At 35.5% G+C, this 27,624-nt stretch overlaps 1 protein-coding gene across 1 annotated transcript in view; it reads right to left on the reverse strand.

The window, feature by feature from the left end:
• Nucleotides 1-6,275, reverse strand: part of THSD7A (thrombospondin type 1 domain containing 7A) — a 277,288-nt gene extending 271,013 nt beyond the window's left edge. The window contains exons 1-2 of the mRNA XM_004389354.1: nt 6,260-6,275; nt 4,817-5,648 (exon numbers count right to left, since the gene is read on the reverse strand). Coding sequence (XP_004389411.1) covers nt 4,817-5,648; nt 6,260-6,275 — 848 coding nt within the window. The remainder of the gene's footprint in view (nt 1-4,816; nt 5,649-6,259) is intronic.
• Between the last annotated feature and the right edge of the window lie 21,349 nt (nt 6,276-27,624).

Genomic DNA, 27,624 nt, shown 5'->3' on the forward strand with positions numbered 1-27,624 from the left:
TGGATGTGTGCATTTATTGCTATAAGCTGACCTCTGAGCACTGCTTTTGCTGTGTCCCAAAGGTTCTGGTAGGATGTGTTTTCATTCTCATTTGATTCTATGAATATCTTTATTCCATCCTTAATTTCTTCTGTAACCCAGGATTTTTGAGCAAGGTGTTGTTCAGTTTCCATGAGTTTGATTTTTTTTCCTTGCTTTTTGTGGTGTTTATTTCTACTTTTATAGCTTTATGGTAAGAAAAGATGCTTTGTAAGATTTCGATGTTCTGGATTCTGTTAAGGCTTGCTTTATGGCCTAATATGTGTTATATTCTGGAGAATGTTCCATGTGTGTTGGAAAAGAAAGTATACTTGATTGCTGTTGGGTGGAGTGTTTGGTATATGTATATGAGATCAAGTTGGTTGATGGTAGCATTTAGCTCTTGCGTGCCTTTGTTGAGCTTCTTTCTGGATGTTCTGTCCTTCACTGAATTGGGTGTGCTGAAGTCTCCTACTACTGTTGTGGAGCTGTCTATCTCAATTTTCAGTGCTGTTATAGTTTGTTTTATTTATTTTGGAGCCCTGTCATTCGTGTGTAAATATTTATTATAGTTATGTCCTCCTGGCATATTGACCCTTTAATCATTATATAGCATCATTCCTTATCCTTTGTGGTAGTTTTTACTTTAAAGTCTGTTCTGCCACTCCTGCTCTTTTTTGAGTGTTGTTTGCTTGATATATTTTTTTCCTTCCTTTAAGTTTTAGCTTGTTTGCATCTTTAAGCCTAAGGTGTGTCTCTTGTAGGCAGCATACAGACGGACTGTGCTTTTTTATCCAATCTGCTACTCTCTGTCTCTTTATTGGTGCATTTAGTCTGCTTACATTTAGCGTAATTATTGACAGCCATGAGTTAGTGCTGTCATTTTGATGTCTTTTCTTGTGTGTTATTCACGGTTTCTTTCTTCCCCTTAAGTTTCTGTGCTGAGTCATTTTTCTTTATGTATTTTCATTTCATCTTTTTCATTATTGTTGATTTTGTGTTTGCTGAATCTTTATATTTTTCTAGTTTTTTATTTTGATTGGTAGGATTGTTAGTGTCCTTTGTGGTTACCTTAATATTTACCCCTATTTTTCTAAGTATATACCAGTCTTTTATTTCTTTATATTGCCTTGACTTCCCCTCCATATGAAAAATCTATGTCTACATTTTTGAAGTCTCTATTTTTGTTTTAATGTTGTCATTTTTTACATACTGATATCTTTGTTTCCCTATTTTCAGTGTTTTAGCTTTGATGTATTTTTGTGACTTTCCTATCTGAGTCAATTTCTGGTTGCTCTGTCCTGTGTTCTAGTCTTGCATTGTTATCTGATGTTATTGATTTTCTAACTGGAGGACTCCCTTTAGTATTTCTTGTAATTCTGGTTTGGTTTTTGCAAATTACCTAAACTTCTGTTTATCTGGAAATTTTCTAATTTCACCATCATATTTGAGAGACAGTTTTGCTGGATATATAATTCTTGGCTGGCAATTTTTTTCCTTCAAGGCTTTACATATGTCATCCCATTGTCTTCTTGCCTGCATGGTTTCTGCTGAGTAGTCCAAGCTTATTCTAATTGACTCTTGTTTGTAGATGACTTTTCTTTCATCCCTAGCTGCTCTTAAAATTCTCTCTTTATCTTTGGTTTCGGCAAGTTTGATTATAATATGTCTTGGTGACTTTCTTTTGGGATCTACCTTATGTTGGGTTCAATGAGCATCTTAAATAGATATCTTCTCATCTTTCATGAGATATCAGGGAATGATATCCGGGAAGTTTTCTGTCAACAAATCATTCAACAATTCTCTCTGTATTTTCTGTTATCCCCCCTGTTCTCGTACTCCAATCACTCGTAGGTTATTTCTCTTTATAGAGTCCCACATAACTCTTAGAGTTTCTTCATTCTTTTTAATTCTTTTATCTGATTTTTCCTCAAATAAGTTGGTGTCAAGTGCTTTATCTTCGGTCTCACTAATTCTGACTTCTACTGTCTCAGTTCTACTCCTATGACTTCTTATTGTCTAATTCTGAAATTTTATTTAGTCTTCTAGATTTCTGATTGCTGTCTCTCTATGAATTCTTGCAGCCTGTTAAATTTGTCATTAAGCTCTTGAATAACTTTTTTAAGTTCCACTACTGCTTTGTCTGTACGTTCTTTGGATTTCTCTGCATTTTGTTGAATTTCCTTTCTAATTTCTTGAAAATTTCTGTATATTAATCTTTTGTATTCTGCCTCTGGTAATTCCAAGAAATTCTCTTCCTCCAGAAAATTTATTGATTCTTTATTTTGGGAGCTTGCTGAATCCATCATGGACCGCCTCTTTATGTGATTTGATATTGATTGTTGTCTCTGAGCCATCAATAAGTTATTATAATTTTATATTTGTTTAGTGTGTCCTAGCTTCTTGTTTTGTTTTGTTTTGATATGCCCAAATAGGCTACTCCTGTGTGCTAGTTTGATTACTGGTGCCTTTGAAGCTCTATTGTCCTGTCACCAGCTATTTAGGTATGTAACTAAGTATGTGCAACCAGGACTCTGTTAAATTTTCTTATATGGATTCAGTTCTGGTATCCAGGCAGTCGGTCACCAAGTGCGTGGTGCAGGCTCTCACCTACAGCCTTAGAGAGGCATGGGTGACTGGTGTAGGCACAGGTACCTGGCTGCAGTAGGGGGTCACATGCTGAGCAATGCTGTGGGCTGACAGCTGTCCCTGAGTGTCTGAAAGGAAAGCATGTCCCTGTTCCCTAGAGTGAGTAGGTAGGTGAGTTTTACAGCCAGACTATGAGCACCCTACTCTGTTGGCTGTAAGGACTGGGGGGCACCACTTATTCTTGGACCCTGTAGCAGGTGGCTAGGTGGCATGGGTGGAGCCACCAGTCCTCAAGCCCTTGATGCGGCGAGGTAAAGCGCCTGCTTAAAGGGTAGAGCAGTGTCAAGCATCACAAATCTGCCACTTCATAGCTGAAACAGTTGAAGTTAGACTTTAGGTGTTTACCCTGTTGTACTGTACTTACAGATAAATGTTAACTAACAGTGGAGAGAATGTGCTGTCCAGAATTATTTTTGACATTAAAGGGAAAGCTTGTAGTGTTTCACAATTGAGCATTGTGCTGGCTTTCAGTTTGATGTCTCTTTGTCTATATATCTAAAAATTGATGTATATAGTTCTTCCATGAGGACATTATAATAATATTACTAGACAAGAATGGGTGAAGGAAAAATAATTAGGATGTCAGAAGAGATGAAGCCAGTGAGGTAATGTTAATAAAATGCATGCCACATGGTCCTATTTGGTTCCCAACAGCCAAACAGGAAAATGTGATCTCTTACAAGATTTCCAGGAACCATAAGAAAAGCAATCCAACTGCTCACTAGAAACACATGAGTTGCAGCCTCAGTGAAATTTACCTCACATGTTTTCAGTCAATAGGACAGACTGCATGGTGTAGTAGATGACACACTCAATGTCATTTCTACAATAAATACGATATCAAATTCTGAGTGATGTTTCTGTAATTTCTCTCGGTTCAGCACAAATCATAACTGCAGAAAAAGCAATTATGCAAATGATCCCAATAAGCCACTCCCAGATGGTCTGGCTTATCCAAGAGCAAAACTGAGAGTATCCAGAGAACATCATATCCTTTAGGTAATCCTCAATGAATATTATTTTGACAACAAATAAGTCATGCATGAGAAAGTTTCATATTTGATAATAGACATTATTTACATAAAGATAATCTGCCAAATAATTTCTGTCTAGAATATGCAGCCAATTAATTACATATTTTCTAAACTAGGCTGCTTATGATAAATACCTTCCACTTAACTTATTTTATACAGCAGGTTCCGTTTTCTTCTCTGGGGAGAGTTATTCCATTTTATAAAATGTGAACTAAAATTATTCTTAGCTATCGCTCCCTAGGTTGTTGTTTAGAGTAGATTTTGTTTATAGGGTAATTCTGAAAATACTATAAACCTGGAGAGATTACAAATGTACCTTACTCTATTTTACTAAAAATAAGTATCTGAATTCAAAATCCTAACAATCCAGCCAATAAGTAATTTTTTTTTCCTATTACAAAAGGAAGCAACACTGTTAACCTAAAGAAGCAGTATCTTCTCCTGGAGAATTGCACATGCGCTAGATTTGAAAGGGAATGTTAAATTAACTCAAGTAGTGTAAAGCCAGGAGACCCTGGGTGGTGCAAACGGTTAACATACTCAGCTGTTAACCTAACTGAAAAGGCTGGAGGTTCAAGTCCCCCCATAATGTGCTAGGAAAAAAAGCCTGGTGATCTATTTCCAAAAAATGAGCCATTGAAAATCCTATGGAGCACAGCTCTACTCTGACACACATGGAGTCACCATAAGTCAAATAAACTTGACAGCAACTGATGTGGTGAGGGAGCCGCGGTGGTGCAGTGGTTAAGAGCTCGACTGCTAACCAAAAAGGTCGGCAGTGCGAATCCGCCAGCCGCTCCTTGGAAACCATATGGGGCAGTTCTACTCTGTGTGGATAAGAGTCAAAATTGATTCTGACGACAACGAGTGGCAACGGGTTTGGTGTGCTGACGGCAACTGCTGTGTACAGTGCCTAAACAGGAGCAAAACAGAAATAACCCCAGAACAGCCACAGGAGCTTAAAAGGTTTCAAGTTCCAAAGGTTACACGTGGGAATAACTTGTACTAAATTGTGCATGTAGTATTCCAGAACTTAGTACAGCACATAGTAAGTATTATCCCTATCCATGGCTTTGATAGACAGACATACGTAGGTAATGGTAATAAAACGTTACCTCAAATCAGCAGCTTTCCCAGTCTTGTTAGTACACATAACCTCCCTGGTCTGATATCCGATCTGAATGTCCCAGTATTTGTTCTCTTGTCTGTTCTGTCTGTTTCTATTTCTCTTTTTCTTAATAAGTTCACGTGCCTCTGGATCCTTCACTCCTTTTCCTCGGTCTTTTGCCCGTTCTTTATTCTTTCCCCGTCTCCTTGCTTGTCTTACTTGTCGTGAGTGGAGCATTGAACACGTGCTCCAAGAACCCACATGCAAGCTGTACATGCTCTCCTCAGCTTCACATGGACTGGACTGGCACACCTGGAACTCTGTCAGGTTTGGACAACCAGAGCCTCCAAACTGAGGAGGCGCCACAACGTGACGTGTCCGGTGCTGGAGCCCACTGCCACACGTCTTGGAACACTCCGACCAGGCAGAAAACTCAGACACAATGCAATCCTGCTGGCAAGGGATGAGGCAGGCCTGTTCCAGGAGAGGCTTGGGCTCAAAGTACTCACAAATGATATCCTCCGCAGGAATGTTTTTGCCTTTCTGGATGCACGTGATCTCTCTCACCTGAATGCCTTCTTCCCCCTTAACGCACTCGAGGGGTTTCTCTAGACTTTTTGAAATCACGGGTTGACATTGATTCCAGGGGCCCAGCCTCCAGTCATACAACTCTTTGTGCCAGTCACAAATTCTGAAACAATTTTGCTGGTTATTGGGCCTCTCTGCCTGCTTACAGTTTGTCTGCAATGTCGTCCATCCTTCCACATGGGCACACCACACCGCCCTGGTCTGAATGCCTCCTGGACCACATTCGTCTCCCATGCATCGGCCCCATGGACCTACAAAACAACGCAAGAGTTAACAATGCTACTAGAGGAAGTCTACAAGTCACTTCACGTTCCAGAAAGACGTTTCAAGATCTAGTACATTAACTTCCCTAAAGTGTTATAAAGTAGGTCTCTGTACATGACTATTGAAAAGTAATGATCAGGACTAAGCATTTTTGCAAAAAGGGAACTGTGTCACAGAGTCTCTATAAGGTAACTGCTGGGACAATTTCACTTTGGGTCCTTTTTGGATTACTAAAAGTTTGCTTTTATTCATTTGCTTTATTTTGGTTAGAGGATCCTTGCTCATAAAAGACATCAGATATTAGTCACAGTGAAGACCCATTACTCCTATCTCAAAACCACCAAACCCATTTCAGAAACTGCCAGAGAAAATGGCCCCATGAGAAAAGCTTTGTCTCCTGCAGACTTTTCTTTCCTGGACAATTAACTGTTTTGTAGAATGTGCTCTCTTCTACCACCTCATTTTTTAGAGTTATACACTTATGACTGCAAGGGAATAATAGTTGTATACTGTGCGTGCCGACAGAATTTAAAGTGTTTGCTTTCTGGTAACCAAAGCTACAAACTGCCATTTAAGCACCTTCTGCCTTTAAACTTACCAAACAATTTTTTCATCCTCCCCCCCAGAAAGTATAGAGATGGGTAAGGAAATTTAGATTCAGTTAAAAGACTTCTGCAATTTTCTAAATGTTCATGGAATATTTAGTATTTTGTTAATTTATTCATTTCTTCAGTATGCACTATTTGGTATTATAGAGCTGTTTTATGCTTCAGTCAGTGACTTTATTATGAAATGTGTGGTTTCTATTTTATAATCCTTCTTAGCACAGACAGAAGTCTTCTTACATTTGCATATATTATTTTTTATAAGGTAGATTTTATGATTTTCAATGCTTTAACAGACCAATCTCAATTTATGAAGTTGAAAATTACTTTAAAATTGTAGAGAAACTTAAAGATCATGTAATTACATGATTTTCAAAATGTGTTTCATGGAATTTGAGGAATTATTTGACATACCCTAGAGCCATTTATAACAGGCTCTGTGGGGAGGTGAGGGCCAGCATATAGGGTTGGGCTCAACCTCCTTCCCTCCACTAACTATACTCCTTCCCATTGCTGCTTCGATAAGAGAAGCTCCTTTTGATAATTTAATTACATACTGACATTATGTATATATATATATATATTTTTTTTTTTTTTTTCTGACTAGAGGCTTCTGCTGCTGAAAAGTGAAAACCACTAAACTAGGCCAATGGATTCATTTTCTGGATGTGAAAAACAGAGACAAGAAGGTGGAGTGATTTTCCAGCTTTACACCTTGATAAATAACAAAGCAATCCTGAGTTTTAATCCTAGTTCTTTTGACCTTTAGTCTAAGGATTTAATCTAGATTTTAGAGTTTAAAGCTTAGATACTTTCTTCTAGAAAGAATAATTGTTAATCCACAAAGAATGAAATATGAAGAATGTCCTTATCTAATATTTAATTTTGTCTACCTAGGAAGATGTTTTCAATTTGATGATGTTACCTTCATTACAGATCGCATAATGAAGCTGTAAATAGAAAAGAGACTAACCACACATATTGTGCTAACTAATCACTATCACATGGAAATAAGGATTGGCTATTTGGCATACCCATATCATTACTTTATGAAGTTCATATATAAAGAGTCGCTATGAGTCAGAATTGACTCGATGGCAACGGGTTTGTTTTTTGCTTTTTGTTTTTGCTTTTTATAATGCATTAGAAGAATAGTCTTCCCAGACTGCTAATGTCAAAATGTGATGGGCTTAGAAAGCTGAGTAGAGCGCCGGTGGGTTTGTTGCATCTGTCAACAGGAAACATATGATGATATTTTTATTTTTAATTTGTCAAAAGAAAAATATTCACAAATATGTTGATGATCTCAGAGATTTTCTAAATATTCATTTTGGGAATCACAGAACTTACTACCATCCTTCTTGATAAGGAAAAATATGTATGTATATGTATATATATATACTTTTTTTTAGATTAATTAAACATGTCTTTGGCATTTACTCCTTTTTCCCACTGAACCTGAACAAAACAGTAGTTCTTATTTTCCACATTAAACACAGCATTTAAAGATGTATTTATGTGGGACCCCTAAGAGTTAGCTATATGCCATTAAGTCTAAATTTCAAAACGTAAGTGTCTTGAATTAGAATCTAAATTGAAGTAATTCAATATGCAATTCAAGACAACTTCTGAATATTTTATTGTTTTCTAATCCTTGACATTTACTGTTAAATTACACTGATTAATCAAATCGGGGCTATTAAGAAGTTAATCTTTTATCTCCAAAGTAAAAACAAAAACTTTTTTATAGCAAAGTTTATACACTTGGCATTAAAAAAAAAAAAAAAAACTCAATTGCATGTTTTCAGTAAAGCTGCATTATTATTAATGACTGTGCTTTAACTGGAGCCCTTGTGCTTTAATTGGAGCCCTGGTGGCGCCGTGGTTAAGAGCTATGGCCACCAGCCACTCCTTGGAAACCCTATGGGACAGTTCTACTCTGTCCTACAGAGTCACTATGAATCGGAATCAACTCGATGGCAATGGGTTTGGTTTTGGTTTGGTGCTTTAACTAATTAATAGAAACGTTATTTCAGAAATCTGACTATACAAAATGTGAATTGGCTTAAAGTCTTTATGTTGTTGATAAGTAAAGAAAACACATATACTGAAAATATATTTTTTCTAAACAACACAGTGAGGTAGAACTGTACAACATAGCTGACCCTCAAGGTTAGCACTGGCAGAGATATTAAATTCTTATAAACTGAATATTAGCGAATGACTCCAACTTACTTCTGAGTCTATTCTAAACTAAAAATGAATTTTGGTTACCTTGAAAATGATTCATGGTTTACTGACATTAAATTAGGGTGAATTCGTTTCTTATAAACTCTCAGAGCATCCTGCATGTTTCTCACGTCACACTTATGACAATTTCAATTAGTTTATTGAATAATTGCTGTTTACCAAATTAGACTGACTCTCTGACCCTTGGAATTCCCTGAGTGGCACAAATGGTTAAGAACTCGACTACTAGCCAAAAGGTTGACCCAGAAGTGCCTTGGAAGACAGGCCTGGCAATCTGCTTCCAAAAGGTCACAGCTTGGAAAACCCTTTGGAGTAGTTTTACTCTGCACACATGGTGTCACCATGAATTGGAATCAACTCGAGGGCAACTAAACAACAACTCCATGGCCCCTTGATGGCAGGCCCTCACCTGTCTTCTGTTAACAATGGTAGTCCATGCACATAGGACAAGTTCAATAATACTTATTAAATAAATGAATAAAAGCAGAAACTAAATCATGAAAATGCTTTTCCAATTAATTAATTATTCAACAGATGACAGTTGTACAGCCAATTGAAGATAAAAACAAAATGTAATTTTCCTTTAAGTCATTCTAACATGTCATTCATTATCGAAAAACTTTTGATTTTTATCTAGCAATTGAAAAAACAAGCAATTAACAGTAAAAAATTTAAAAATTTTAAATACAGTGACATATTCAATTACAAACAGAACCCATAGTGTAATCCTGAGAGACTATAATTTTTCCATGTTACCTGTTTTAATATTATTACATATATTTTTAGATACATAAATAAGCAAAACATTTTTCTTAAATTGGCATTGCTTTTTAGACAGATTTTAGATTATCCTGGATGTTATATGTACAGTATTTATTATTCTCTTTGCCTTTTGAGCTAGACAAAGCACATTTTCCAGCAATGATGTTCAACTATATATAAAAAACAAAATAAACTTTCACGTCTACTCAAAATGTGTAAATGCCCCACCAAAAAAAAAAAAACAGCTCATGTAAAAGTTTAATAATACTGGCATCTTGTTTATGAAACTGTGACTCAAATGCTCAGTTTGCACTTTGTAAAGAATAAAAATATACTCCCTAAGGGGACCAGGGAGTATATTTTTATTCTTTATTTTGGGCAAACTAAATTTTTCCAACTAGGAACATGTCTTTGAACACCTATTTCTCTGTTGATCTTTGACAATAATGACTCCACTACAGAGACTGGTAAAATTGATGCTAGTATTTTTCTGATAAATTAAATTAAAAATTACAATTTGACATAGAAATATTGACAGGAATAAGTTATTTCAAATTTATAGTTTGTCACAATGTAGCATAATTCTTACTTTGGTGTTCCTCATTGGATATGAAGAACATCATGTGTGTGTGTGTTTGTGTGCACATCCTTTTACATAGTATAAATATAGTTAATTAATTAATAATTATTTTTTAAGAGCTTCACACTCCTATTAATTTAATGGACTGATTAGTTACATTCTATCGTTCGATCATGTTTTTTTTTTAATTTTCATCTCAAACTTTTGAACGAATTTGCTCAATTATTTTTTTCAGAAAGGAGGAAGGTTAGTTTGCAAATATTAGTATCAAAGGCATTACATGCTTGATGGCAATGCCAAATGGAAGAAAGTGATTGAGTTCAAGAACACTTCTACACTATTTTATATACATTGATAATGAATTAGAATTTCTAAGGTTTACTTAGATAACTAGAAAAAGCATACACTTTAAATACAAATACATTTTAATTCCCATTCCAATCAGATCATCCCAGATTCTTATTAACTACCTACTTCCAGATAACCCTGTTGGGTTTATTTTATTCCAAGTATATTTACACTGAATATCCTATTGTAGCATATCCCCAGAAAACTCTATGGAGATCTATAAAAATACCCACTGAGGCTACAGAAAAGGAATAAAACGCACAAAGGCACCAGCTAAAGCAGGCGTGGCAATGTAATCATGATTGAACCTAAAGAAAACTCATTCACCTTGCAGGCGTTAACTGCTGGCTTATCTCTTCACTGCACCTTGGGTATTGCATATGTGTCCAATTAACAGACCTCTTGAAAGATCAGATCTTCACCACTGTATACCCAGTGAAGGACTGTTTACTTCTGCCGTCCAAGCTGTCTTGAAATAATCACACATTGAACAGAAAAGAGACCACATCTAAAATTGCTCTTGACAGCTGAGAATTGTTAGTCCAATTAGCTATCATGTTTCAATGACTGCAAATATTTTAAAGTGCAATTTGAAAGCACAATATGCAAACTTTATCAAGTACTCTCACAAGTACTACATGAGACGGTGATATTTAACATCAAATGTCTCTGCAGAAATGCTAAAATTCAGCTCTGTATCTCGTGTTACTGTGATAGAGTTGGGAGGTGGTGGTGGTTGGAAGGCGAGGGGTTGGGGGATGTTTGCTTTTCAACAAGACTATAAAGAATTTCTGTCGGTTTGAAACTTGTTTTATTTATTGCTCTTGTCCATGATTATTTAAAGGGAACTTGGAATCTAATTGAACAAATGCAAAACAAAGCATAAGCAGCTTTCTATTTAAGGCCTTGGATAATACCCCCTTATGAATAGAAATGTATTCCCATGTACAGATTTGTAGGATTGTGGGATTGTGTTTATTCAGTATCATGCTAAGCACTTCTAGGATGTAGGTCAATAAATATGTGTAAAACACTTTGCTTGACAGATTTTATGTAAATTGAGAAAGAAATGCTGGATGTGTTATACCACTAAAAAGAAGTTAAAGCAACTATTTATATACCCAACATTTATGTAATTGATAGACTCACAATACAAGTATTTTCATTTGAAATCAATGTAAAATTGTGACAAAACTTTAAATGCATACTACTTGGCTTAGTTTTCCATAGACTAATGCTTTAGAAATAATTCTTAACTAACTTTCCAAAACTGTTGATAAAATAATGGATTTATTTTTATTCCTGCTAAATAGGATTCTATAATGTGCCTATTCTCCTCATGTCATTGAAAATTCTCTATTTACTTCAGTCAAGAAAAGACAGTCTTTTTAATTTAAAATTAGTATTTTGCCCACCATATTCAACACTGACATCTCTAAGACTATTTTTTTATATGTCAAGAGCATGGGAATAATGAAAGTTTGAATCTATAAACGTTCACATTATTGACAGGTGGCCAGTAACTGTTCAAAAGAGTCTTATAAAAGATACACTATAAAAGGAGCATGAGAAAATTATGCAAACTACTTTCCCTCCTTGTTGGCTATAAAACTCTCAAATGAGCCAGTTTCTTGTTTGACTAACTATATTTGCATCCTTCAAATAAGCTAGTGTATTTTCCCCTCCTGGATTTGTTTATGGAACAGCATGTCCTACTTTACCAAGATTAAGTAGTGTGCAAACAGCTTAGTAATACACTAATTCTGTCTCTTGAATGTTACATAGTAACCTGTTTTAAAATTCACAATTCACATAATTTTTTACAATTATTTTCTCCATGATTTTACTCAAGCAAATCAGTGTGTCAAATTAGAAATTACTGCTGGATAATAGGAAGGAAAATTACTTATAAATCCTATCGATTAGAGGTAAATAGTCTTTATGTTTTGCCGTGATCCTAAGCAATTAAAACTATATTTAATAAATCTGGGGTTGTACTATAAATTGTTTTATAATCTGCTTTTTTACTTTACAATGTAGTGTGTAACTTTTCCATTTCAATAGATGTGTGTGTATGGGGTGGTGCTTAGATGGTTTTTTTTTTTTTTTTAAGATCTACAAAGATTGAACCTTCCAGACATTTGTTTTTGCTCTTCATATCTACACAATTAGATAGATATACACTATGATTATTGCTTTCCATGTGGGAGACCTGGGTTTGATTCCCGGCCAATGCGCTTCAAGAGCAGCCATCACGCTTCTGTTAGTGTTGCTGTGATGTTGAAAAAGTTTCACCGGAGCTTCTAGACTGAAGTGGACTAGGAAGAAAGGCTTGGTGATCTACTTCAGAAAATTGGCCATTGAAAACCCTACGGATCACAACACTCCAATCTGGTTGTGCATGGGGTCACCATGAGTCAGCTAACAAGAACTTACTATGGTTACAATCTACCACCTGTCTGTCAGTTAGTCATGCTGTGGTGGTTGGCATGATGCTGGAAGCTATGCCACCAGTATTTCCAATACCAGCAGGGTCACACATGGTAGACAGGTTTCAGAGGAGTTTCCAGACTAAGACAGATTAGAAAAAAAAAGCCTGGCAATGTACTTCTGAAAATTAGCCAATAAAAACCTTACAGACCACAACAGAATAGTGTTCAATACAGTGCTGGAAGATGGGGCCTCTAGGTTGGAAGGTACTACACAATAGCTGCAACAATGGCCTCGAACATAGCAACTGATCATGAAGATGGCACAGGGCGGGACAATGTTTTGTTCGGTTACATATAAGGTCACCATGATTTGGAGCTGACTCGATAATAACATTGGTTACAATAATATTTCGTTGTAGCAATTTATCAAGATCTATTTAATTAATTTATATTTGTGGGCATTTGTTGGTGTGGACATTTAAGTCTTTTCTAATTGTTTCCAATATTAATTATAAAGAATGCTACAATGAACATCCATTGATACACATTGTTCAGATCATCTGGCCAAAGCTTCTGCAAAATGTCAAGGTTTTGATGAATCTAGTATTATGAAACTGACCATGAAAATGTACCATTTTCCCCTCTCACCAGCAATTTATGAGCATATTTTTTCCCTGACATCAGCAGTCTGGAATTTCTACAAGTTTGGGGTCCCATGGGGCAATCCTAGGAGCTTATTTTCTTGGAGGGTCCATCCTTTGACCATTTTAACTAAAAAGATAGTCTTTATTTCTTTAAATCTAATCCTTCCTGTACTGTGTACACTAGAAAGACCTTAAGGCTTCTGAAGAATTGATAGTACCCTTTCCTATTTTTCAGCGCTAAAACATGATTTTGCTTCTTTTGTACTCATTTTATAATTCTAAAAGGGCTTTTCTGGGGTTAGAACTAAATGTGGACCTAAATGTCCACCTTGCAGTAGTCCCATAGAGTGATAATCCAAATGTCTGGCATTACTGTGCCATTCAATATAATGCCAATTGATTTAATTATAAATATGTGATCTGTCCAGTAGACCTCTTTGTGCAGGTTTGTGAACGTAAGAATGATTAAATTTTGAATATTTTATTGACCCAAAATTAATTAAGATTTCTTTTTAAACAAAAAGAAAAGGAGGGCTGATAGCTTCTTTGCCTTGAGTTTTAATTTAATTTAATTTAAGTTTAAAACATAACTCTCAAATGACAAATCAGTTTGGTGAATAAGGAGAGATCACCATGGAAGTCAAGCTGCGCTTTCATCTTCAATAAGTAATTAAACTTCAATAAGAAACTATATAAGACTATCAAATTAAATGTACAAAATTAGAGCAAACTCTTTAAATCTGATGAGGCAATAAATGAGAAATCAGTAACTAGGATAGCTGATTTTACCATCGCTAAATACAATCATCTATTCACAGGACCTATCATGTTCAATCTTTCTTCAGAAAATGACTTAACCTTCTTTGGGTCCTGGTTCCCCCATTTATAAAATATAATCTAAACCATGTCATTAACTCTCATTGTCTCATAACACTACCTGAACCATAAACTAAGTATCAATGTTATTAGAAATATTTGTGATAGAAGTTAGTGAAATATCTTTCTCTTACACAAAAAGATTCACATTTTTTTGACTTAAGATTTTAAAGTCTGCATATATCAGTGATAATTTTTTTTGGGTAGATTCCATTAAAGTGAATAACTAGGTCAAAGGGTATAACAATTTTAAGATTTTTCAATATATGTTATCCAATTGATTTTTGAGAGAACTTTGTGGAAATTTACCCTCCCTTCACTACACCCTGATCTCCGTTGATTATTATAATTAATTCCTTATTAATTTGATAAATACACACAAATCCATGGTTCTTTTAATTGACTTTTTATTGCATATGACTTTGAGCATAATTATCTCCTTTTCCATGAATTATTTGTTAAATTCTTTTCTATGTTTTCCAGCAGCATCAGAGCTTTACTTTTCACCTTATTGTATTCATTTGAAGACAGTAACATTTTCTATGACATCTGAAACATAGTTTCCCTTTGTATTTATTTTATGTGTTATTTTGGTTCATGATGTTTTTGATATGCCTTTTACTAAGACTACTCGTTTCTTCCATTGCTTTACGCTGAAAAGATGTTTGTAAATACAGAGATAATATAAATGCACATTCAAAGTTTCATCTTTGTAGATCCATTCAAGACAAATATGTTGAATCAATTTGGAATTTATTTTGTGTATATTAAAAGGTAAACTGCTAAATATTTATTTTCTTCATAGTTAGGTAATGTTATCAAAAGTATGCATAACTATGACTAAAGGTACCACTTGTTAGCACCAAAACATGGCAATCAGAGTTACCTTAAACACTGTATTCCTAGATTACATTGCTATCATTTATTTTATTATATTTTTCTTTATTATTTGTAATTGTAGAGTGTACTTTCACATATATGATCTCATTTGATCTTAACATCAGTGCTAAATAGGAAGAACCAATAAGATAAGTTTGAACGTATCTAATAGGTTCAATCTTTACAGATGTGAGAAAACTATAAAGCCATCTAACCTCTAAAATATTTCTATTGTTTCACTGGAAGGAGGTAAGCATCCAAAAATAGAAAAGGTATGTTAGCTGTATTTGAGCAACCCAGATAAAGAATTCATATATTCATAACAAAGAATCCTTAATTTTTAATGAAGCCCCATTCAAATAATAGGATACTAAAACCAATCTCTTAGGGAAAAGTATTCTTTAGGATGACAGATTGCTAAATCGGTGTTTTTCCATCCAAGTTTATAAACTTCCAAGTAAATCAATAAATAAATGGTAGCAATATTCCCAAGTATGATACATGATGCTGTCAGAATGCAAAGAGTATATGGTAGCCGGCCTCCAAGATGGCCCTAATGATCCCTGCCTCCTAGTATTAATGGCTTTCTATAGTCCCCTGTCACATGGAATAGGGTTGATCATTTAACTACTAGGATAGTGCAGAAATTTTGGTGTAATTTATAAAGCTTGGTGTAGCTTCTGACTGGCTTTCTCTTGGATCGCTTGCTCTGGGTGAAGCCAGCTGCAATACCATGGGGATACACAAGCAGTGCTACATAGAAGTCCACATGGCAATGAACTGGGGCTTCCTGCAAACAACCATGTAAGTAACCTATGAACTGCTTAGAAGCAGATCCTCTAGTATTAGGCAAGCCTTCAGATGACTTTGGGCCTAGCCAACACCTTGACCTTTGTGTAACCTCATGAGAGACTCTGAGCCAGACCAACCCAGTGAAGCCATTTCCAAATTTCTGACACGTGGACCTATGAGATAATAAATATCTATTGGTTATAAGCTGTTAAGTTTGGGGGTAATTTGTTACATGGCAATAGATAACTAATACAGATTATGGTGCCTGAAAAGGATATGCTGCCATAACAAAATATCTAAAATGTGGAAGTGGCTTTGGAACTGGGCAGTGGGCAGAAGCTAGAAGAACTACGAGGAGAGTTTTGTAAAAGACAAAGATGCTTTGGAGAGACGGCTAGAAGAAACCTGCCTGGTGGCATAAAGGTGCCTGCCAATAAGGGCTTAAAAAGAAGTGAGAATGTTATTGGAAAGCTGTGGAAAGAGGATTCTTGTTATGTAATAATAGAAAATTTAGTTATGTGGCAAGTAGGGCATGTACTTAATGAACTGAGTGATCTAGGTAAGCTTTCCAGACAGAGAACTGAAGGTGCTACCTTGTTTCCTCTTGCTGCTTATAGCAAAATGTGAGTAGAGAGAGAGAAACTAAAAGAAGGACTTATGCAAAAAGAAGCCAGTACCTCCTTATTTTGAAAATTCCTAGTCTCTCCAGATAACAAACAAATTTAAAAGAGACTTTAAGTCATACAACTCAGTTAAGCTACTTCTGGATTTCTGACCCATAGAAACTGAGATAGTAAATATTTGTTTTTTAAGCTGTCAAGTTTTGGGAGCAATTTGTTATGTAGCAGAGGAGAATTAATACAGAGTCCAACTAAGGAGGGTGCCTCTTTCTTAATGGTAAGGGGTACAAGGTACACCAATAGATTTCTTTCACATTTAAAGGGATATGTTGGCTTGCTCCAGATCACTGGATTCCTAAAAGCTTAAACTAAGGTTTAGGCACATGAACTTTGTGAGTTTTATCTCCTGTTAATTGATATAAATCTTTTTTCTTAGGTCATCTCTCCTACTTTCCTCTTTCTATTCACCAAATCCAACTAGCATGACATCATGAGTATAATGTCCTGAGAAATGTCAAGACAATCAAGATCCCTGAAGACTATATTTTGACAAAGGGCAGAAATGTTCCTTTGGCCCTGTGGTGAGGGACTGAATGTATACTGCTATATTCTCAAGTAAAAAAATACGGCTTTTGATCCTCTTTATTAGTGGGAATTGAGAAAAACACATTTGCTAGTCAATATTTGCATACTAAGTGCCAAAGGTTGTGTTGATTTGTTCTAATTTAGATACCACATCTTTCATAATATCTGCAATTGGACCTCCTTGTAATTGCCATTACTGTTCAAACACCATAGCCAGAGCACAACACAAAATGCTGCACTTTCCATCTGCAATTCATCCAAATATATTAACTAGTGATAGTAACTCTTAATAGTAAGCTTCTGTATGTCAGCCCAGGGGTCAAAAAACAAAGCATTTATCCATTGACCCGAGTTCTTCATGGGTCAAGTGTGGGCCCATGAGCATTAATTCCCCCACAGTTCCAAGTAGTGCCAGGCTGAGTCCTGGGTGATTTTCTGCAGTAGTCCCACACTGCACTGTCAGAGAAGGCTTGGGGAAAGATATATATTAAATTTTAATACTCTCTGTATACAGTAAATTGCTCATGTAAATTGAGGCCAAATTAAAATTTTCTCCTAAAGTTATGTAATGAGTAATAAGGCTCAGGAAAAAAAAATGTCAATTGCTTCTTTTCTGGCACTGGGGCAGGACTGGCTTCATTAAAAGCTATTATCAAGGATAATAATAAATTCATTTTTTAATCTTCTTATTTAAAAAGACTACTATTATACTCTTAGCATCTTTACAGGGGACTTTAAAGCCTTTCTTCATGGTTACCTTAATAAATGGCCATAAACATTACTATATATTTTTATGCTCTCCATGTCCATAAATGCTGTAATTATAAAGGATTAGAAATGTAAGCAATTTAAGTACCTGAAACATTAAATTTCCCAAAACAGTAACTGGTATATACATGAGTATCTGTAACTATATTTCTTAAATACATTTTTTTCTTTTTTGCTACCAGTATACGTCATCTAAAGAATAAAAAGATCATATTGTAAATAGCCTGTTTACTTGGGCAAAACGAGGTTAACCCTTCCAAGCTCACATGTCCAAGGAAATTGAGTGCATGGCTTATGGTAATAATTTGCAACGTTACCCACTATCAACAAGTCGGTTCTGACTCATAGCGACCCTATAGGACAGAAACCTATCGGGTTTCCAAGGCTGTAATCTTTACCAAAGCAGACTGCCACATCATTCTCCTGTGGAGCAGCTGGTGGGTTTGAACCACCGACCTTTCGGTTAGCACCCAACACTTTAACCACTGTGCCACCAGAGCTCCTTTTTTGCAACCATAGTGACTTAGAAATGTCTATTAGTACTTAGATTGATATTTCTATGATGGGTAAAGGTCAAGTGAATTTTGTAAAGTTAAACATAAGCTCAGAATTAAAAGATGCTAGGAAAAATAATCAGTATACTAAAAATTAAAGTTTACTGTAAATGCTTTATTTTCCCAGTAAGCAAATTTAGAAATATCTAATTTTTCAGCAGGGTTTTCCCAATTCATTTACTATACACGAGTATGGTATTTATTGTGTACTTACTCTGTAGAAGACATTGTGCTACTCAGCATTTTGCAGGCACTTAACAGCTCTTTCAGATGAGTTTTAACTCATTATTTTCATTTTATTGATTCAAAAATCAGAGAATTTAAGAGGTCCTATTAATTTTGAATAAAGAGACAGTACCCCAAGTTATACCATCATTTAGTGGCAGAGGGAGATTTTTGAACCCCAGTTGTCTGACTTCAGGGCTTTGCTCCCAGGGCACTTGTGCACAATCTTTTCTTTAGAGAAAGACCGATCCAAAGTCTCCAGTTCCAGAGATATACCATGGCATCCTAAGTACTTCAGTTTCAGTTTTGAGTAGGGCAGCCTACTGACAAGTCAGTACATACAATGGGCAGAGTAACCTTATCTAAAACAAGCACAGTAGCAAGATGGGCTGAAGTTCATTTCATACTAATATTTTACCTAGAATATTCAACATAGTCATGTACTGTAAAGTAAATACCAAAAATTCTGAATGCACTTACTTTGTTTGTTTCTCAGATTAAGTTAATACAAAAGCACAATAAAATTGATTATTTTTTCCCCTATTCACTTGAATGAGTAGTCTCTGATAACAGTTGTACCTAGATACTAACATATAATAACTAGGTTGTCTTCTGGTGAGCGAAGATGTCACTTTAAGAACTAAGGTACGCCTGATCCAAGCCATGGTGTATTCAATCACCTCATGTGCATTAGAAATCTGGAAAATAAGCAAGAAAAACTGAAGAAGAATTGATGTCTTTGAATTATGGTGTTGGTGAAGAATATCGAATATGCCATGGACTGTGAAAAGAACGAACAAATCTGTCTTGGAAGAAGTACAGCCAGAATGCTCATTAGAAGCAAGGAGGCTCATCAGAAGCAAGGATTAGAAGCAAAGTATGGGCTGCTAACATACTTTGGACCAGCCTCTGGAGGACATCATGTTTGGTATAGTAGAGGGTCAGCAAAAAAGGGGAAGACCTTCAACGAGATGGATTGACACAGTGGCTGCAACAATGGGCTAAAACATAACTATTGTGAGGATGGTACAGAATCCGCTAGTGTTTTGTTCTGTTGTACATGGGGTCGCTATCAGCCAGAATTGATTTGACGGCACCTAACGACATAAACAAAGGTTGTCTTCTATGTACTTTTCTTAAATCACTGAAGACAACACTGAGAAGATGAAGAAGCACAGTGCAAGGTATTCTGTGTAGGAATTAGATATTGAGAAATAGCTTCTGCTAAGAGCAGAATCTCCAAAAATTAATAGCTTGAATTCCAAGATGTAGAGTTGCATAAAGAATATCTGGGATTTTGATAACAAAATATAATCTATAAAAGTACAAATTTCTTAAGAACTGGATTATGTTCTTATAATAATTTGTTTGGAAAATACAGCATATGTAAGAAAGTCCTAAATTAAGTTAGAAAAGGAGAAAACATAACTGGATTTTATCAATGTTGCATATTTCTAATTATGATGAAAAGACAGTCCCCGTTAATAAAATCAGATAATCAGTTGTATGTTTAAAAATATGTCACCCAATAAAGATGTTTGGAAGATGCACACAAATCTGATAGTTGTTCTTTATTAACTGTGGAACTTCACATTTCATCATTTAATTATCAAAAATTCTTTTTAGTCTGAAGCATTAAGATCTTACTCAAAATTAGGGAGGCAATAGTGAACATCTATTTTCCAATTTTTTTTTCTATGTACATTTGTTCTACGTGTGAGTATAAATTTCTCCTCATATATTAAATTTTAATGGCTGAAAATTTCCATAAGTATTAAATAGGCATAATTTAAAAGACATATTAATACCAATTTATGAGACCAATTTATATTTAAGGCACATGATTAATCTTTTTGAAGAAACATGTAGGTGTAATTTTTTTTTGCTTCATTAAAGATCACAGTAAAGATGCATTTTCAAAACACAATATATAGCAATTGAAATTAATTCAGGGCATTAATACACTTGGCTTCACTGAGTAGTTGGTTCTAAAGGAATGGTAGAGAATCAACTAAGGTAGATGGTTAGGTGAGGAACGGGAGAACTAACAGTTGTGCTTTCATGGAAATTGTAAACTGTAAAACCAAGGGGCACCTTAGTGATGAATAGTCCAACATTTTACAGCCAAGGCCTTGAGATCATCAGAAGCTAAATGATTTGTTGCAAGTTATACAATCATTATCTAAGCCAGGATTAGAATCCCAGTGTCCTAACATCCTAGCCCAGCTCTCTCCCATTCTACCTTTGAGGGCTTTAATTCAGATGAATGGCTCACAGTGAAACTGTGTTTCCCAAGCTATAAGGTCGCTATGAGTAGGAATCGACTCAAAGGCAACAGGTTTGGTTTTGGTAGTTAGTAAGTTAAAGGAGCTATGAGTTGCAATGGACTCGATGGCTTTTTTTTTGGTGTTGAAATAGTTAAGAGCTAGGCTGCTAACCTAAACCTCAGCGGTTCAAACGCACCAGCTGCTTTGTGGGAGAAAAGACGTGATGATCTACTCCCATAAAGTTTACAATCTAGGAAACCCTATGGGGAAGTTCTGCTCTGTCCTATACGACTGCTATGAGTCAGAATTGACTTGATGGAACACAACAAGTTAGTAAATTATCAAGGTAATTTTGGGCCCCATAAATAATTCAGTAAATCCTGTGCAAAAATTATCTTTTATCTTAGAATCTGAGAGTTAGAAGGATCTGTGGAGCTCCTGGAATACATCTTTCTCCATCTTATAATATCATGGAAAAAATTTTTTTTAACTTTTACTAGAACACTTCTGGTGATAGATCTCATTGTTTAACAAAGCTGCCATTCTGGTATTGGACAGTTTTACTTATTAGAGATTTCTTCCATATATTCCTATAAAATCTTCCTAAGAATTCTAACAACTCCTTCCTGGTAGCTTTTCAAATGTTTAAGAACTGCTATCACCTTTTCTCCAAACAAAATAGTCTCTGTTTCTTTGCTTATTCCTAATAAGACTTCCAATTCCATCACTGGACTTTTTGCTTTTCTGACATACTCCTAGATTGTACAATAATATAATAAAGCAATCTGGGAACTAGTAAAAAATAAAATAAAATGGAGCATACAAATAATAAACAGATAAAAGACCTGACCACGTCCATACATCTTTTGTTCTTATACAGATAAAAAGGCAAATAACCTCATAACCATTTCAACATGATGAGTCTCCCCACAAGCCTTTTTAAATACTCTGCTAACTCATCTCACACATTCTGTCAAGATTTAGAATTTCTTGGTTTACACTATGCCACGTGGTGAATTTACTTACCATGGCTATTCCTTTTCATAATTGCTTGGTCAAGTCAATCCCGTAAGGACAAAGGCAGATATTGAAAATCCTGTGCCTGAATATCTATTTCTTCAACAAATCCTGTCCAGGGACTAACTGGAGGAAAGAGATCTATATTTCACCCACAAGTTTCTTCAGATTCCTCAACCAGTATCCTTCATCGACCCAGACTCTTGAGGTGCCACACATTCAGTTATTACATCCTTAAGCCTTTTCCTTTCAGAAGGCTATATTGTTCCATTGCTTAGACAAGAATTTATAATTTATAGGTTACATCTGAAGATAAATATTCATAACATAATTTATTCTATAAAAAAATAAGAATGAACAGACAGCAAACACTACAAATTCCAACTGCATCAATTTTGTATTATCTTGGTGGAAAGAAATGAGAATTATTTAAACCAAAATTGCACTCATAACAAATTAAATTCTTTTTATAAGAACCAATGCCAGTGCTAAAATCATTCTGGGCATTCCTTCCTGAATGTTCATTATTTGCTAGAGTACAAAGCTTGTAGGGGCTCAAAGTTCACAGATGGTCTCCAGGCTAAATTGGACACACCAGAGGGACAAAGACCTGCATCTGGATTTACTTAGATTGTCTTCCCTGACTGAAATTAGTTTTCATGATGATCTTTTTAATATATCTACCTTGCCTATGTTGTTACTGTTAGGTGCCATCGAGTCTGTTCCGACTCATAGCAACCCCATGCACAACAGAATGAAACACTGCCTGGTCCTGTGCCACGCACGCAATCGTTGCTATGTTTGATTGAGCCCATGATTGCAGCCACTGTGTCAATCCATCTCATTGAGGGTCTTCCTCTCTTTCACTGACCCTCTACTTTACCAAGTATGATGTCCTTCTCCAGGGACTCGTCCCTCTTGATAACATGTCCAAAGTAAGCGAGACAAAGTCTCACTATCCTTGCTTCTAAGGAGCATTCTGGCTGTACTTCTTCCAAGACCTTACCTCTAGGCATGACTTTCAGATAAACAATTTTCTTTAAAACAAATGCTCCAACTAATATAGTAACCTTTCTAATTATTTAGTACCTATCACTTGTTTGTATCAATATCTGGTTAACTGAACAATTTAATAAATATTATAAGTGCCCAGAATTTTAAGCATCCAGATCTCACTGCCAATCCAAGGAGTCAGTCATAATTATGTATCTCCTCATTTATCCATGGATTACTAAGTGTAAAATACCTGATGTTGGAGGTGGGATGGAGTTTTGCTTCACATACATTATCATCACTGGAAAATTCAAGTAGTTTATAAACTAGGAAAAAAGGATGAACGTTTATTTTCTCCTTTTTAAAAATATGACAGACAGAAAGTAATTAATTTGTTGATTATTCTCAACAAATTTTGAGGTTAGTTCTATGTAACCCAATTGTTAAAACTGCCATGGGGTAAACTTCATATAGTATTCCATAAGCATTATTTTGAATAGTGAGTGAGAAGATATATACCTTATCAATGTACCTTTAAAAATATGCATCAAATAACAGTGCTTGTCTTATATCCCAAGTTAACATTTAATACTTATAAATAGTAAGGTGAGCTTTGTGGGAGAATGGGAGAAAAGTGGTGCACTGGGACCCTAGAGAAAGATGCTAAAATCTTACTGGGAACCCAAAGCTTGATTGAAATAATGGGGTTTGAGTTGGATAGGTAGAAATGGAAATCATGGGTCTGGAAGTTGATAGGTACCAGTGTGAGATTGGGAAATTCCAGAAATAGGAAGAGACAACAGGAACAAAAACAGGAAATATAGAATATAGAAAAGGAAAGGCGGCTTGGAATCACCTTGTGGTTGACCTCAAAGACCTTACTATAGGTGAATTCTAGCTTAATATACCTTACTGTACCTTATAATAGGTAAATCCTGACTCTGCTTCAATAACCAGCTTAATTGTGCTCACTCAAAAACTCTTCTTATGTTATACCGATTCAAGAGGATTTTTCACATTATCTGTCTCACATGTTTTGACATATGGTTAAACTGCATCCTATATTGTTCACTAAGTATTTTATGTATGCAAATATATTTCTGTAATGATTTTTAACCACTTGACAGGCATTTTGCCATATTCCTTCTGTAGTTTCCACTGTGCCTAGCACAGTGCTAGACTACCAATAAAAAAGTTGTGAAAGTATTTTTCAAAGTATCTTTACGGTATAACTGGTATTGCTCCTTAATAAATACTTGGTGAGCTGCAGGAGGTAGCAGAAGACAGCTGTTTATACAAATCCTCAAAGGAAAAGACTAGGAATTTAAAAAAAAAAAAAAACAACTGACATCTTGTATGAGTTATCAAGTGGATAGAAAATAGAGTTCCTGACTCTGAAGTTATATAACACTTAGATTGACAGTTATGAAGAGTTAAGCCCTAGATGGTAAGGCCACTGTACCAGCAATCAACAAAGGACCAGCAGTCAGTGAGTCTAAGATCAAAATATGCATCAGTTGCAGGGCTAAGAAAGTGAACTCAGAGATGAAGGAAATTTGTGCCTGAAAACTAATCCAAGACTCAAGCAGCTGCTCAAAGACTCAGACAATTACATGTAAAATATGACTATTCCATTTTAAGTTAGCCATGATGGTTGAAAATGAAGATTTAATTTAGCAAACTTGAACACTATCTTCCTCCTGGTTTATTTTCTTTTCCCAGAGGTTGTCATCAGCAGGATGCATGCTTATCATGTGTATTTTACTTTAGACTTGTCACTTGCTAATGTTTGTGAAGATGACTGGAAGAAGTGATGGAATTCAAATTATCTTCCCCATATAGGCCTCCTTTACTCTGATGGTGTTAATGGTTGACTTATTATTTCAATGGCATTTTCTTCAGTGTCATAATGTCTCTCAGAGGGTGTGTTACATTTTCATAATTGCTACTATCTTGAAGCTTCCTTGTTTCTCATGTGATTCGAGATTCACAGCTCTCACAGGAAAACCTCAATATCTTAGAGGGCTCTTTATTCATTTTGCCAAAGGCTGATTTTTTTCTCAGTAGACAAATGGTTTTCAGAATTTTATACCATAGAAATTCCAGTCTTATGTTCTTTGATTTCTTGCATTTTTCATGACATAAGGAATTATAAAGCAGGGGCTAGTGGTGTTGGGATTTCTTTGGCTCTGATTTGTCTTTACTGCCTGGAATACTTGGTAATTTTTGCTTTTCTTGAGAAGAAAATGGGCACATGTAAGACTCACTGGATAATATTTTAAGATTCTGAGCAGAACTCACCATAGATACAGTATATGCCTAACAGGATGAATGAAAAAAATGGGAAAATTACTGAATGTAAGTATATTTATTTTAGAACTTAAACCACAGTTTTTGGAGGTATTTCCAAAAGGAAAAAAAAAATGTATGACACATTTTGGGTTTTGAGCTCACTCAAAAATATATATATATATATATATATATATATAAATTTCCATTTCTTCTGGTTATTACTCATGTGTCACTGATTCCTTAATTGTCTAAATGCTAGTGGTTATCCATTTGATTATAGTATTTTATTAATGTGCTAAAAGGCACTCGAGCAACTTATATTTACACCTAGAATTCTAAAATCGCAAGCCATTCATCCATTTTTGCCCATCTCAAATCTGTTTCTGCACTGAGTAGATCAGAGGGATCTTTTCAGTATGCAAGTCTGTTTATGTCACCTTTTGCTTAGGACTCGTTGATTCCTTCCCATTAGCACACACTAAAGGACACAATTTAACCATATGTCAAAACTTCCACCATGATCTGACCCGTACTTCTCTCTCCAAGCTTATCTCATATTTTGCTCCCCCTTTTTATTGTGCAAGGAGTCCGGGTGGTGCTGTGGTTAACCCCAAGGCTGCTAACCAAAAGGTTGGCAGTTTCAACCCACCAGCTTCTCCGTGGGAAAAAGATGTGGCAGTCTGCTTCTGTAAAGATCACAGGCTAGGAAACTCTATGGGGTAGTTCTACTCTGTCCTTTATAGTTCCCATGAATTGGAATCAACTAGACAGCAAAGGGTTTTATATTATGCTTTCTTGCCTTCTATACCATTTTTCCCTCAAAGAGAATTCTATAACAGCTCTCAGTGTGTTGCAATTATCTGTTTATGTCTTTCTTCTGTTAGGTATCAGTACCTGAAGTAGGCACTGTCTTGTTATTTTTCTATGCCCAATAGTGCACATACTACAGTGCCCCCATAAATACTTGTTGAATGAATGAAAATAAACAATAAAAGCCCAGTTGCCTAATTAGTAAAATTTATCCCTGCTAATTTATGAGTGAGGAGAAATCTCTACCAATGGGAACTATATTTTAATTCTGTTAAAATATAAATTTTTCCAGAAGTCCTATTTAAGAATCTAGACCTTTTTCACTCAAAGCGTGATCCAGGAATCAGCAGCATCAGCAATGCCTGGGAGCTTATTAGAAATGCAGAATCTCAGGTCCAATCCTGAACTTACTGAATCAGAATCTACAATTGTACAGGATTCTTAGGTAATTTGTATGCAAATTAAAGTTTGAATGTAGAGATTTTTAATTTACACTGACTTATAAAAGAGATGTTTATATCAGAACAGATGGACAGGCTTATGTTCCTAGGTGTGAAAACTTAATATGCAAAGTAATTTTATCCTGGAATCATTTATGAATTCATTTATAAAACCAAAAAAACCTGTTGCCATCGAGTCAATTCTAACTCATAGCGACCCTATAGGCTTCCAATAAATGGACAGCAAGTAGCAACTGGCTGTCAAGTACTACACTAGGCACTAGACAGACCATGGTGTTCAAAGTGATGCTGTTACTGCCCTCATGCAGCATTCCACCTACTCAGAAGATTAGCTTAAATAAAGCATAAATGTATATATATGTATATATATATATATATACATAAATATATTCAACAATTTTAGCAAAGACTAACAGAAAATACAGGTTAATATAATTCAAATAGAAATTTCAATAAAATAATTTTAGAAATAAATAATGATTCCAAATCTCATCTTCTGTTAAAATCAACTATATCTAAGATAAACATCGTAAATAAAAGCAAGGATAACTAAATACCGGACACAAAAAGAAATCCTATCCTTTATCAGTTATATAGAGTTGCTTAGCACACTAAGATATAGAAGGTCCAGACATCTAAGTTATCAGACCTGTACTTTAAAGTAACTGTGATTAATCTTTCCCAAACAATGAAAACAACACAAGGGAAAAATTCAGCAGAGAATAGAAACCTATTTTAAAAATAAGTCAAATGCAAAAGTGTAGGACAGAAACATACAATAATTGAATTAAAACCCCGGGTCCAAAGGACACGTTCTGCTCCTGGTGCTGCTTTCTTGGTGGTATGAGGTCCCTCTGTCTCTCTGCTCACTTCTCTCATTTATATCTCAGAAGAGATTGCCTCAAGACACAACCCAATCTTGTAGATTGAGTCCTGCCTCACTAACACAACTGCTACCAATCCCACCTCATTAACATCCTAGAGGTAGGATTTACAACACACAGGAAAATCACATCAGCTGACAAAATGGTGGACAATCACACAATACTGGGAATCATGGCCTACCCAAATTGATACATATATTTTGGGGGGACACAATTCAATCCATGACAGCTGCTAACCAAAAGGTCAATAATTCGAATCTACCTGCTGCTCCTTGGAAACCCTATGAGGCAGTTCTAGTCTGTCCTGTAGGGTCACTAT

This window comes from Trichechus manatus, unplaced genomic scaffold, assembly GCF_000243295.1.
Source record: "Trichechus manatus latirostris isolate Lorelei unplaced genomic scaffold, TriManLat1.0 scaffold00242, whole genome shotgun sequence".
NCBI classification, from domain to species: domain Eukaryota; kingdom Metazoa; phylum Chordata; class Mammalia; order Sirenia; family Trichechidae; genus Trichechus; species Trichechus manatus.